Source organism: Drosophila santomea, chromosome 3L (assembly GCF_016746245.2).
Source record: "Drosophila santomea strain STO CAGO 1482 chromosome 3L, Prin_Dsan_1.1, whole genome shotgun sequence".
NCBI lineage: Eukaryota > Metazoa > Arthropoda > Insecta > Diptera > Drosophilidae > Drosophila > Drosophila santomea.
In genome coordinates, this window is record NC_053018.2 from 13306913 (window position 1) to 13320739 (window position 13827).

General features: G+C 42.8%; 3 protein-coding genes across 3 annotated transcripts; 2 read left to right on the forward strand and 1 right to left on the reverse strand.

Moving 5' to 3' along the window:
• Positions 1–2799: 2799 nt before the first annotated feature.
• On the reverse strand, positions 2800–3773 carry LOC120449880. Its single transcript, XM_039632554.1, has 4 exons — positions 3669–3773; positions 3487–3606; positions 3023–3312; positions 2800–2947 (listed from the first exon to the last, which is right to left on the reverse strand). Exons 1-4 carry the CDS (start codon positions 3768–3770, stop codon positions 2800–2802), a joined length of 660 nt encoding a protein of 219 aa, XP_039488488.1. The 5' UTR covers positions 3771–3773.
• A 440-nt stretch (positions 3774–4213) lies between these two features.
• Positions 4214–5087, forward strand: LOC120450166. Its single transcript, XM_039633014.1, has 3 exons — positions 4214–4360; positions 4426–4850; positions 4916–5087. Exons 1-3 carry the CDS (start codon positions 4214–4216, stop codon positions 5085–5087), a joined length of 744 nt encoding a protein of 247 aa, XP_039488948.1.
• A 357-nt stretch (positions 5088–5444) lies between these two features.
• LOC120450167 lies at positions 5445–6345 on the forward strand. Its single transcript, XM_039633015.1, has 3 exons — positions 5445–5609; positions 5700–6103; positions 6165–6345. The coding sequence occupies exons 1-3, from the start codon at positions 5445–5447 to the stop codon at positions 6343–6345; spliced, it is 750 nt and encodes a 249-aa protein (XP_039488949.1).
• Positions 6346–13827: the final 7482 nt, after the last annotated feature.

Sequence of the window (13827 nt, forward strand, 5' to 3'; positions counted from 1 at the left end):
AAATCTTATATTTGTACCTAAATGTATATGTAATTAATTGTAAAAAGCAGTAATGATGGTAATAGCCATGCAGATTTGAAGCGTATGCATCATCTTATATTGTTAAAACATTGTTAAGCTTCTTAAACTTTAAATTCCGATTAGCAGTAACAAATCTGACATTTCACATAATCCGTTTGTCTTGTGCAATTTAAATTTGCAAACCTGGTAAACAGCATTTCATTAAGTTAATTAAAATAAGCCAAAAATCCCCAACCAGTCAAATGGAATTTCGCAACTTAGTTTTTCAGATTTTTTACGCTCTGCCATTATTAAAAGCGGCATTTTAAATGCCATTTTGCATTATGAATTTAATCCAATTGTTGATGGCGGTGAAAAAAAGGACAATGCAGCAAACATACAGAAACAACAATCAAATGATACGGTAATTAGTTAATTTATAAATATCATATAAACTGCTCATTTATGAATTCAATTAATGTTCGCAGACGCGTAACCGAAGTGGATTAAACTCTAATTTAATAACTCAGTTGGTGGGTGAAAAAAATGCGAGCTCGCAAAGTGCTCAAATATTATTAAATGAAAACCTCAAAATGGGCGACAGTTGCAGCATAATGATTTACACCACAGAACTGTCAACGGTTATTGATACTATATGGAACATATACATATATACAATAAATATATTCGATATAAGCAGTATGCCGACACATGGCGTGGCATCGGTTGGCCACAATCCACGAATCCTGTCCACAGATGCGTTTACAACTCACCAGAACGCCCAGCACTCATTCCTCATATGTCATGGATAGATGACTACTTAAGGGATCTGTCAATTGCCTAGGATAATGTTGTGTTCTCTCGGTTATTTATGCCCATACCAAACTCAAGTGGATCTTGGTTTCTCGGTATACGTCTGCGCACATCTGTGTAACCCTAGATCCCACAACGCCCCCAGCTCCCTGAGATCCCACTCTCTCCCCAAAGATCTATGTATATCCCTTGTGGTTAGGCCCATGCCAAATGCCAGTATAATCACATTGTTGACTGCAACTGCAACTAATTACAAATCAATTTGAACCAGCCCCCAAAGGCAAACGAATTCCGGAGAGAGTAGTTCCATGGCTAACCGCAACACAGGAAGCGGGATCGCGGGATCGCGGGTTCCAACCTCCTTAACACCTGCCTGCACCCCATTAAAATGGTATAGGACCAGTGTCAATGCCAAGTTTAAAAACAGAACACAAAACTAAATTGACATCTCAGGCTGGCCGTAAATCAAAGGAGACAACTCAGACATCCAAACCATGTTGAAGTGACGAAATGAGCTGCAGAATGAGTCATAAAAACACTGGCATCTAGAGGAGATGGATCACATTTGATGGTTGTCTTTTATGATCCCTCTATTGAGATACAGCAAGATGGAGATATGAAATGTCTGTGAAGGGCAGTGTAGGTATATTTAAGGAGGAAATGTTGGATCACAAATGATGGATAGAATTTTTAGTCATTTCAGATAGAAGCTTATGAAATGATAAGCATGTGTAACAGATCCTCCTGGTAAGCCCTTAAAAAATATAAAGAATGCACGAAAAGCAAGAAGAACATAGAATGTTTGACATGTACTTTTAAAATATTTTATTTGTACTGACGGCAACTAATAAATAACTACGAAATATTAAAGACATAAAATCTGAGTGGAAAAAAATAAAAGAATTGGTTGTGAAAGAATTGTGTTTATGCAAACAATTAAAGGTCTGCTACCCAAATATATATTTGGGATCGGACCTACCCCGATCCTGATTCTTTTTGTACTCAAACTCCAACTCTTTCCGCACACATCGTCTAAGCTTATTAGTGCCCAAGTTGTTTTTGCCATATATTTATTTTTATAAACCTTTCTCAAACAGTGGCGCATATAAGCACTTCAGCTTCGATGCCTGGCCATTGTTCGGGGATCTTGAGAAGAACAGAAAAATCATTTGTCTTCTAATTATGATTTCAATGGCTTGGCAAAATCAAAGAAGGCGTAATTCGCTCTCACCACAATACCAGGACTCGTTCGGAGCTCCTTTAAGGCGGCAAATCGAATCAAAGAAATAGCAAACAAACAAACCAGAAAGGAAAAGGAGACTCCTCTATGGTATTGTTGACAGGCCGCCGAAAAGAAGGAGACCGCAAAATACACTCAGACAAAGGATGCGGAGCAGGGGCGACTTCATCTGCACAAAAGGAGCGGAAAAAGCGATCAAAGAGCTAACAAAAAGCGGAGCACCGAACTCGAAAACATAAAGCAGAGGAGGAGGCATCATCACATGTCCAAAGTGAGGTAAACCCATCTGAAAAACCCCTAAGAATGCCGAAATCCAAAGCAGATCCATGCGGCTAGCTTAGGTCTCCTTTTTTTTTGGCCTCATCTGCTTTGTTTGCCACCACATTGCGTTGTCGTCTTTAAGCGCTTTAAGCGAAATTAAAACATTTCACGCCGCAGCAGGAGGTGTCCTGGAAATTCCAAAGCTCTCAAGGTTTCTTAAAAATATTATCAACACAACCTTTGAACCCAGACTGCATGTGGCTTAGCACTCGAAGAAAAATTGTAATTTATAAAAATAATTTTTTGTTGTTCAACTTTTTCATATTTTGAAGGCCTAAGCAATATACTTTTTTTTTTGTTTAATGTGGAAAAACTAAAGAAACTAGTGAACATAGTTTACATTGTTTACTTAATTCTTCCTGCCTTTATACTGCATTTGGGTTGAGTTAAAGTTTAAATTTAAATGCAGTCGCCACCATGGTTATTCAGAGCACAATGCTTATCAGGTCCAGAGCACTGTGTCCGCAGTGGGCCACGTACTCGGAGCAACCCGGGCCATGCGTGCCCGCATCGGAGGCCTCGTAGAGCCCGTCCACGTGCTGCAGTTCCCACTCCGCGGCACTTGTCGTTGGCCTGGGGGCAAAGGATGCCATAATTAGTGGCGACCCCTTAAAGGAGCCGAGCTCTGTGGGAGGGGAGGAGACTCACATGAATAGAATCTGAAACAGGCTGCCCAGCAGCCCGTTTTGGGCATCTAGGGGCGATTCGCTGACCTCGCAGATTGTTCGCAGCAGGCAGGCGGAGCCATTGAATCCGTAGTGGGTCAGGATGTTTATAATGCTGCGGTAGAAGTTGTGGCGTCTGAAGGGAGGCGGGGATCCCACCGAGCGACGCCTCACCTCGTTGTCCTCGTCCTGTGGAAAGTCACCTCCATCCTGGCGGGCATTTATCGGTGTCACATTGCCTCCGACGCCCAGATAGTGATCATCCAAATCCCACTAAAAAATGGGTTTAAAAGCATAAATGTGGCAGCGATTAAATATAATAATTCAAAGGTTTTTTTAGATCTGAGTGTTTTCAGTACAAATTAGCACAAAAATGTTGTAACAAATTATGTGGAAATGAAAGATGTACAAATTTTGAATTTTCTTTAAATTATTAGCTATACTCACCCTGTCAATCCACTGATTGTAGGAATCGTTGGAAGGCAGTGCATAGTTGGACTCAAAGTTGAAGGCCATGTACACATTTTTGGGCCCCAATTCCAGTGGAATGGCCACAGCAGCCAGTAACTAAATAAAAATGTAAAGATTTATTATTCCCCTCAGATCTAATGATTCTCTGCATTACTCACACCAAAGGATCCCTGACGCGGAAATACCAGAAAACAATGTGCCAAGCCCAAACCTAGAACCAAAACTGCACCCAAGAGAAACTCCCAGCGAAAGGCACCCATCTTAGTCCGTGCTCTAGACCAACTGAATGCAGTTTGCGAAATAATGCAGGTTGCACAAAACGATGGGCGCTAGAATTGGCAGCAGCACTAATAAATGGGTGAGAAGTGGCTTACGGTACTACCAGAGCTAAGAGAAAGAAACCGGAATATGCAAGATTTACACGGTTACCACTTGACCCCGTCTCCATCCAAACGCTGTTGTCTACTTCAGGAGGTGCTAATTGCTAGAATGTGTAACATTCTCGGGCGAGAAAGTCTTCTTGGCTCGATTGATGGAGCCGTTTTTATTGAGAAATCCAAAATGAAGAATTCGTGAGCTAGAAAAAGAACACCCAGAAAATGGATTAGTATCTTAAAAACAGAGCTGGCATTAACACGCACTGAGATTCGCTCAGGCGTGGACCCAAAAAACAAAAAAAAACCTTTAGTATTATAAGAGGAAAATGAAATTTAGCATAGTATACATATTGGCCAGTTGCCTGCTGCACCAGGCGATGGCCTCCCTGGGCAGCCTGTCCAAGCACCAGAGGAGTAAAAGAGCGCCCATTCCCTGGCTTATATACCCCACCACATCGCCCACTCGCGTCATGGTAAGATATAGTTTTTGGTTGAGAAGGAAGTCCACAAGGTAGCCCACATTTTGTTCTTCTCCCAGTTCATTGGCGGCATAGGTATCCCGCTGGAGGATCTCAACTACGAGGCGGTGACCACCGGATATGTCCTAAAGGTGGAGTACTGGCTGCCCACCACTCCGGATGATCTCAGAACACCCACAGCCCTGCCCATTACACAGGTGGCCACGCCGGGAGTTACAGGAGCCCGAAAGCAGAGAAAGCCCATGTTTGAGAACTTTCTGGTGGGTGTGGACGAGCTGGGCAAGAACACCAGGAAGCTGCTGACCAGGACCAACAAAGTCTTGAGTAGCTATCGCTGGACAGTCTACAAGGGACTGGAGGGATTGGCCGATCGATTGGGCTATCAGGGCAGGATTTGTGTGCTGAAAAGCATCTGCGAGGCGGCGGAGGAGCCCTTTCATTACACAAATGGCCTCTTTGCGGATCTATTGCACATATTACTCACGTAGGAAGACATCTTAATGGAAAAACATCTTAACCATCTAATAATTGCTAATAATCTAACCACAGACCCTCCTCGTCGGTGGACAAGTTGTCAGAACATGCTGACAACGAGTATTACTACGCGGAGAATTTGGGACAATCTGGAGCTGGCTGTGATCGGGTCTTCAAGGAGTGTCGACAAAGTTTACTACAACACTTTAGCGAACTCCATCACAATCTGGATAAGATCTTGTTTTGAGGCAATAAAAGCAGGCTGAAATGATACCAAATCTTTCGCTCAGTGTTCTTTGTGGCAAATGGGACTTTGTGATAGAAACAAAAGCGGTCTAGTGCTAATTAGCAGAACGTGAACTTTTAGTGGAGCCAGAAAGCTCAATATGGAAGCTGAAACAATGGTCTCAATTCTGATCGTGACTGAAGTGTGCCATTTAAATTGCAGCTAACGACACTTTCGGTTTCCTAATCGAAGAAAGTAAGAAGTTCGATTCCCTAGATTATTAAAGTGAATTTATTTCGCTGTTTGCTAATTTAGTAGTCAGTCTTCTTTGGAGCGACGAGGTGTCTGAACGCTTGAAATATATTTAAGTACTCCATCATGAACGTGCTAATATCAGTGCTCTTAGTAACAAGTTTTATTGGAGTTCTTGGAAATCACACTCTAAAGAATACGGAGAGTTTTAGAAGTGAGAGTGATATTTTAGTGCGAAAAGCTCGATGGCTGCCCCTTATTTATCCGCGATCTAATCCAACTCGATTGCAGGTAAGTTATTTATTTCATTTATAAATCGTTTACAATTAGCTGAGGACTTTTGAAAAAGAAAGGCTAACACGGAACTTGCATTACTTCCAGATGATCGCTGGGTTTGGTATACCCGCAGAGGGTCTCAAGGTGGAATCAGTCATTACGGGTTATGTCCTGAAAGCTCAATATTATTTGCCATACTCTGTCAAGCAATTGAGGACCAAGGACGTGCACGAAATCTCTGAAAGTAGGCTGCTGCATAATGCCACCATCTTCGATAAGGTCATGCAGATGTCTGAACAAAAACTTGGCCTGGACCCAGATATCCTGCAGGAGGATCTTCAGGCCCTGGGCAGTTATCGCTGGTCGGTTTACGAGGCTTTCACTGCACTGGCCATTCGCATGAAGCTCAATGGCAGAGTCTGTGTCCTGAAGAGCATCTGCGAAAGTGCTGCGGCGCCCTTCGACGATCGAAATGGTTTGCTGGGCGATGTGCTTCACATCCTGCTCACGTGAGTTTATGATCGTGGGATCGGTTTAATGGTAACCCTCACCTTCACAACGCCTTTTCAGACCATCCAGTTCGGTGGATCCCTTGGCGGAGCACTCAGACAATGACTACCTGCAGGCCGAGAGATTGGGAGCAGCTGGTGGCGATTGCGATCAGGTGTATCCGCGGTGTCCCAAGTCTCTGCTGGAGCATTTCAGTGATGTGCATCACCTGGGCAGTGAGTTCCTTAGCATGTTGGGTTGAGTTGGAGAGTCACACAATTGATGGCGAATGCATGTGATATTTATTAAATAATAATTATGATTAGAAAAGTTCAGTTTTCCATTTGTTTTGAAATATTCATAACTACACAATCCTTTTCTATGTAAATAAGAATGCTTTCTACACTTTGTAATATATTATTTAGATGGTACTTAGGATACATGATTTAATTTTTTAAACAGCTTTTCCCATCTCCGTATAATTTTCTTAGGAATATTAGATGATTGTCCGCTTCCGTATAGGTCTTTTGAGCTCTGAGAACATTTGAGGCCCTTGGCATTTCCTCTCCGGTTGATTTCACCGGCAAGGGCGTGAAATTTATGCAAATATCCACATAATAACTCTTTTTGTTCTCCTGTCCGAGCCTCATCATCATCTTTGGACATAGTATGTGTGTATCTCCACGCTCGGGTGGTCTTTTCTCCTGTCCGGCTATCAAAGCGTACGCATCTCGCGACTTGGCCTGAACCTCTTTAGGCCCTATTGTCTTCTAATTCAATAATTACAGCCCGAGCTTTGGCTACCGGGGATTGTTTTGGGACCGAGACCCCAGACCCACCACCGTCTTGGGATAGGGTCTTGTGTTTCTTGTGTGTCCACGGTACCTGGGACAAATAGGCGTTTAAATGCAAATGTCTGCGTTGTAATTAATACGCATAATACGCGTATTATGCTAATGCCAATGTCATAATGACTTGAGGAAACCCGAAATGAAAGACGAAAATATGCATTTCACACTCGGCGCGGAGTCTTCGGGCTCAGTCATATATTCATCACTGGCGGGCTGCATAGTTAATGCCCTTACGTACTAATTAGCTTTGACAAAATATACAACAGCAAACAAAAATGTGGCTACTAAAAATTAGTAGCACTGCTGCTCCATGGCAGGGACTTTCTCTAAAGAAGACCCAATTCCCAGTTCCCAGACCGAGGCACTTGTCTGTGATGACAAAGTTCCGATAAGAGCTGGAATATATTTTGACAGGAGTCAACAGTCTGGGTCTGGGTCCAGAGTGAGATCGGGATCATGGGGATCCAAAAACATAAACTAGATGCGAGATGCACCTTTCACAATTTTCATGTTGTGTTGTGATTACCTTTAACCCCTTTACGGTCTAGGCATCACCCCCCCACCCCTCAAATTTTGTGAGCGGTGGTGGGTGAGGAGGGGCAATAATTTTCATTTTCATTGCCTTTCTTTGGAAACAATTTGTAGGAACATGCAACTTAACGAAGTAATCAGAGGCCAGCTCCAAAGAGTTGGGGGCCAGCAGCAGATGCTTATCCGATGCCACAAGGCCAGCCATCCAACCAACCAAGCATCCAGCCAGCGACAACTATTTTATGACCTTATGTGGGGATGGGAATGGTGATGAGGATGGGGATGGGGATGGGGATAGGGTAGCGATGGCACTGGCACTGGCACTGGCACTGGTTCGCTTTATATGGCTGGGATTGCTATTTTTGGTAACCCTTTTTGCGTGCCTCCGGGCAGGAAAGTGGGTTACTATCCACCCAGACTGGAATTTATGCTGCGTAATAATTCTTGGTCCACAACTAAGTTGGTAAAAACAATGTAACAAATTGTTGTGCCACGTACCTGGAGGAGCTGCGTATGCAAATTCACCGACTGCAAATGCCAGCTGTGTCAGGGCTCAACCCCAAAATGGGGAGTGGGGTCACCGGTGACCCCGACCATTGTGTGCCACTAACTAACCCACTTCCACCCATTAATTTCCCATCAACGGGTTCTTACGGTGGTTTATCGCTTTATCGCTCAATTCGAAATTCGAATTACTTTTGATGGCATTTCCATTGGATCTATATCGCTACTCGAGCTTGAGAGTTACTCACTGTCCGCCTGAAGGGGGCCATAAAATTACACATAGATCTTATCCGGGGACTTCGTATATTTCATGCTAATTAAAACGCCGAGATATTTGTTTAGCGATAAACAATAATTAATTGTGCTTATTTCTTTTCTCCTGCGCTCCACCTGCTTCACTCCCAACCAAAAGTGGCCACTGATTGAGTTGTATCTGTATCTGTATCTATCTGGGAATCAGTTTCAGTTGGTTTCGGGCGCAATAAACCAAATCAAACCGTGGGATGGAGCCCTTTGGCTACCCAGCGCCACCATGACGTATGCACATTGTCATCATAACTCTGGCCATTGTCTCTGATTCCGACTCCCAGATGGATACTTTTTATATTCCTTGCTTTGCATAAAGCCCGCGTCTGGGGATGAGTGCGTTTTTGCGAGGGCGTGTGTGTGAACTGCAGTTTATTATTTAAACAACGTGACTAAATTTACGTAGTGCCGAAGGAGAGTGAGACTCTGGGAGGGAAAAACACCCGCAGGTGGTAAAACAATAATAGTAAACGTTTGCACAATGGAACAAGCCATACAGGCGAAAATTATGGCTGCATTAACTTATGTTCTAGAGCAGTGAAATAGGTTGCATTTAAAAGAAATTTTCGAGTATTCGGCTTCAGATTATGGCAATCTGTTTCTAAGCGATAGAAATGTAGCATAAATAAATATTTTGTTTATTTTATACTGATTAAAAGCCTAAATTAATTAATAACAAAAATATACAGATGAAACCAAACAAATAAAAGTAACATTTTTTCTGGATTCGGAAAGTGTATATAAATTATGGACTCGTTTATGTCATTGCGTATGTGTATCATGTGTAAGCTTAATATTTCAGATTAATGATATCCGTTTGGACCAGTTTTTAACTATGCCATGGCAAGTTTTGTCCCACTGTGCATACCTGCGGCTTGGCATATGCAAAGTGAGCGTGGCTTTGGCCGCAGACAATTTTCGCATGATAAATCGTTAAAGGAATATGAAAAAACCCCGCGAATTGTAACAGAAATAACATACTTGGGGGGCTGGGGCAAAAGTGCGATGAAGGAGAGTAGATAGCATGGGGGCCCAACTGGTGGGGCCTCACTTGGCCAAACCCCCCCGCCCCTGCCCCCACCCACACCCCTGTCTTTTGTTTATGCAAAAAGCTTCGCAGAATTGGCGCTACGTACGTGCCAAAGCATTTCATGGTCTGGCAACTTAATTCACCAGGATGGCACCGCATGCCCCTTGCCACATCCGTGGCCATATGTTTCGGGGTCGTTCGAGCCCCCCCTACGGCACCCATGCTCCAGTTCCATGCGGGTTCCATTTCCATTCATCTTCTGTTTGCCGGTGTCTGTGCTAGTGTTTGTTTTCCGCGGAACCCGGCCCATTCTACAACCTCAGCTTTTCTCCGGCGCTCACGTGTAAATTTTCTCAAATAAATCATTAAAAGCTGCGCAGCAGCCGCAGCACATTGACATTGTCAGAGGCTTTGCACCCACTCAGGGTGTCCCCTTTGGAGCCAAACCCCCCCATGTCACCCTCCTTTTGGAGACCCTTTCTTCCGGCCTCTATCTTTCGGAAGGCCGCTCTTTTGATAGCAATCAGCACGGGGAGCGGATTGTTGGCCATTGTGAGTACTCCACTCCAGTCATCATCCTCACTCATCCTCATATGAACATCTGAGGCTCAGGTACATCTATTCATAGATCCTTTGGAATCCTTCACAGGGCGCCGTGCCATTGCACTCACCTTTTGTGTGTGTGTGTGTGTTAGTGTGTGTGTGTGGGGGTGGGCGTGTGTGAAGAGGTTAGTTAGTGGCACTTTAGCGCTAAAGTTTATACATAAATTTGTCATTGGCATTCAGTGCCCTCTGCGTTATGTGTGCACTTTCCTGCACAGAGAGAAAAATGTCAGCCTTAATAAGGTCAACCAGGGGTCAACTTATATTTATAATGAACCTCCTAATTTTACAACACATTTAAAGGGCGCTCAGAATGAAGAGTGAAAAGATACAAAAGATACATTTTTAAAGAACTATAGATCACTTTTCAAAATATGTTATATTAATATTAATATATGCATTGATTTGTATAAAATATGTATTAAAAATATCTATCTACATTATATAGTTCGATATGTATTTGTCCTAAAATATTATGCTTTATTACTAATAGTATATTTTCCTTGTGTACGCCTTGGGCAAACATATGTCTGGGCCTTTCGTCTTGAAGCTTTTCATGGCTATGCATTCAGGTTGTGTTTTCCTTTGATATTATTTTAGACTTCCTATTTGGGGTGGTGCCTTTTAATTAAATCGAAAGACTTCCTTGGAAAGTCCCAACACACCCGTGCCTGCCACCTTAACAACTCATTTTTCATACGCGGTGCCAGCCTGGTTCGCATAATTTACAAGAAATCTGTTATTGTCTTATTAGGAGCGGAACTCTGCCTTGGCGCCATATGGCGTCAGATGCTTAGCAAATTGAGCGATCGCCGGTGACTTGGCACCTTCCCAAAATCCGAAATCCAGAAACCGCATCGCGACACGAACATAAATAAATAATCGAAATGGAAAAGCGTGGCGAATGGCCCACAGCTGTGGCCCGGGAAATTCAAGGGCGGGCCGTCGAGCAATTTGCAATGCCCTTGCTCGCCCATTTTTATTGCACAATCAAGTGCTGCAGTTGCAAAGAGGGCGCCGCCACGCCCCCTTCACGCATTCAGCCCACACACACCTTTGGACGTTTAATGTGCCGCACTTCACACCCATCCACTAGAATCTGGAGCTGCTTACACTGAAAACAAAACAGACTGCATTAATTGACCGATTATTTAGTTTCTATCTTGTCATAAGAAACCTATTTGAAGAAATTGTTTTTTAATATTAACAGGATATATCTTTTTATCTGCTTTATTCAAAATATAATTCTACTAACAATAAATTTAAAATATTAACTTACGTTGAACAATGTTGTTTTATTTGTGCAAAATATCAATACATTCTCTGTACTATTCAATCAACTAGAAATAAATATTTTATTATTAAATTTAATTGGTAGTTATTTTTCGAAGTGCAAAGGAAGATTCACAATTAGAGAGTGTGAGGATGATTCGGGGAATGGTTTTCAATGGATGGATTGAAGGGCAGGGCGGTGTGAATGGGATGACTGTGCCTAATGCGCGGTGTGCACTTGAGTTCAGTTTGCTCAAGTTCGGCCGATGCTCATCTCATCATCGCGCCATCGACGCTGGCTGAAAGTAAATTAAGAATTTTAATGCGGAAAAAACAAAGGGAATAGTCATAGTCATAGTCATAGCCAGACTTATAGAGCGAGGAACCCAGAAACCCAAAGACCCACGGCCGAGACACGACTTCATGCTTAATCAAAATGTGTTGTAGGCAGCGCCTCTCGCTCGCCCGATGGATCGCGGATCCTTTGAACTGCCGACAGCCACCGTAATATTTAAACCAGATCAGATCAGATCAGTTCCATTTCTAGTCGCCGACTTTGGCCCGTTCTTGGATTCCTCTTTGGGAGTCTCTCCGGTTTTTGTTCTGGATAAAATTATCACAGCTCCGCTAATGAAAGGGCAAACGAATGAAATTTTAACGAGCCCACGAAGGAGTCGAAGTCGGAATCGAGGAGTCCTGCGGCAGGACCTCCTGGGTTGATTGTCCCTAAAAGGTGATAACGCCGCCATCAGTCCGCCCTGCGAGCCCTCTTCCCAGGATTGCGTAACGAATGCGATCAGGAGTTTATGTGCCTCTGTCGATTATTAACGTCTTTTTAGCATTTGGGCCTGGGAAATGTTTTCTAATGCATATCTTCTAACTGGTGAAAGGTAGACAAAGGAAAAGTCTACAATGAAATCGGTAATTTAGGATGCCTTCCCGTTTCATTTCTTGCAATGCTAAAAAAACTACGGAAATATATAATATTGTTATTGAACTTTAACTATTAGACGATTTTTATTGCCCATGCAATATACAATTTTATTATCAAAGTCATGGTGTTGATTTTACTTTAATTTATGGATGATTTCAATAAAATGGGTAGTATTTGGGCAAGTTTAATGTAGTACCAAAAATTATAAATTAATTTAAAAACACCTTTTTATTTAAACGAGAATTTCATATCAACTATAGTGCTCTTAAGTCGTAATATTGAGCTTAATTTGGCAAGAACTTGCACATTAAGCAAGTTTGTCATTGATACCATATCAAGTCAAACTCATAGTGGATTCAGTACAGGTTCCACCCACCCTCTCGTGGAATCCGACTCATAAAATGAAACTTTGACTATCTGGCCGCATAATGTGAGGTAACCCACACCAACCGACATTAGATGCGGCAGCTTCTCCAGCTCATTATCATAGCTCCTCGTCGCGGAGGTTGGATTTCCCGTCATCGCGACATCCATCAGGTTGAGCGCAATCATTACCGACATATGTTACTGGAAACCCATCTCCCATCTCCCATTTCCCGACTTACAGCTCACAACTCACAACTCACACCATCCAATGTCAATGTCACACACTGAAAATTATCACACTTGGGATTAGCTGGAAGAGCGCTTAGCATGTAACACCACCAGCTCCAAGAAGGAAAACTTCCGCCCGGCGGCGTAAATCTTTGCCAAACATTTGTCCAACACCTACGCAACAAAGGCAACAACAGTCTTGTATGCAGATGTCGCTGGCTTGAAGATATCTTCTTATACTTATACTTATATTTATATTTATTTATAAGCGAGGCCTGTGATAAGGATGCTGCTAGTCCTGATCCCGACAATTTGTTTTCGGCAGATAAGAGGATGCGCACCGAGGTGTTAGTTCCTTCGCCTTGCGGTTGCTCTGCGGTGTGATATTTGACAGTCCAAAAATGATAAGAATTATTTACATTCTGCTCTTTTTTTTTTGGGTTTTTTTGGTTTCGGGTACGTGCTGCTCATTCTTCACGCGGTAATTTTTCTCATTAAAAGTTGCGGCCGCCAGTGAAAATTGTTGTCATTTAAAACATTTTCATTTTTTTGTTCGTTTTTTTTTTTTTGGTTTTTTTTTGGGTCTCAATGTGTGGGGGCCGGCGGCAAATAATTACCAGGACGTTTAAGCCACTCAGCCGAGCGTTGTGAAAATTCATAATATCCAGCCCAGCACTCAGGCCCTCGACTCTTTGAGGGAATTTTTTCGGTTGCTGAATGGCAGTTCCGGGGCACTTGCGGGTGGCATTTTGCGCATAAATCCTTTCATTCCGCTGGGTTCAGGCTCACATTCAGACAAGAATGAAAAAAAAAATAAAAATGAAAGAAAAACGTATATGAAAACGGTGGAATAATGAGAGAAAGGATGTGTTTGCTCGTGGGTTATTGTTTGGCACACACTCATACACAGGGATAGATGGGAGCGTACATAATTAAGCTGTCGAGGATTATTTTGATGTGTCACAGGACGACACCGTCAGGCAGCGGCAGCTGATGATAGCCGGAGGTCCTTTGGGTCCTCTCCAACCTCATTTAAGCCAACTTTTGTTGTTTGCTGAGAAGTCCAACAGCTGAAAATTCAAAACGAAATGAAATTCTTTCGAAATGCGTGGCCCAAGT

Coding starts and splice junctions, on each gene's coding strand:
- LOC120449880 (XM_039632554.1), bottom strand. CDS start 3,770: ATGGGTGCCTTTCGCTGGGAGTTTCTCTTGGGTGCAGTTTTGGTTCTA. Junction 3,607..3,668: donor CGCGTCAGGGATCCTTTGGT/GTGAGTAATGCA, acceptor ATTTTTATTTAG/TTACTGGCTGCTGTGGCCAT. Junction 2,948..3,022: donor CTGTTTCAGATTCTATTCAT/GTGAGTCTCCTC, acceptor CTTTGCCCCCAG/GCCAACGACAAGTGCCGCGG.
- LOC120450166 (XM_039633014.1), top strand. CDS start 4,214: ATGAAATTTAGCATAGTATACATATTGGCCAGTTGCCTGCTGCACCAG. Junction 4,361..4,425: donor CATCGCCCACTCGCGTCATG/GTAAGATATAGT, acceptor TTCTTCTCCCAG/TTCATTGGCGGCATAGGTAT. Junction 4,851..4,915: donor CTATTGCACATATTACTCAC/GTAGGAAGACAT, acceptor ATCTAACCACAG/ACCCTCCTCGTCGGTGGACA.
- LOC120450167 (XM_039633015.1), top strand. CDS start 5,445: ATGAACGTGCTAATATCAGTGCTCTTAGTAACAAGTTTTATTGGAGTT. Junction 5,610..5,699: donor CTAATCCAACTCGATTGCAG/GTAAGTTATTTA, acceptor CATTACTTCCAG/ATGATCGCTGGGTTTGGTAT. Junction 6,104..6,164: donor GTGCTTCACATCCTGCTCAC/GTGAGTTTATGA, acceptor ACGCCTTTTCAG/ACCATCCAGTTCGGTGGATC.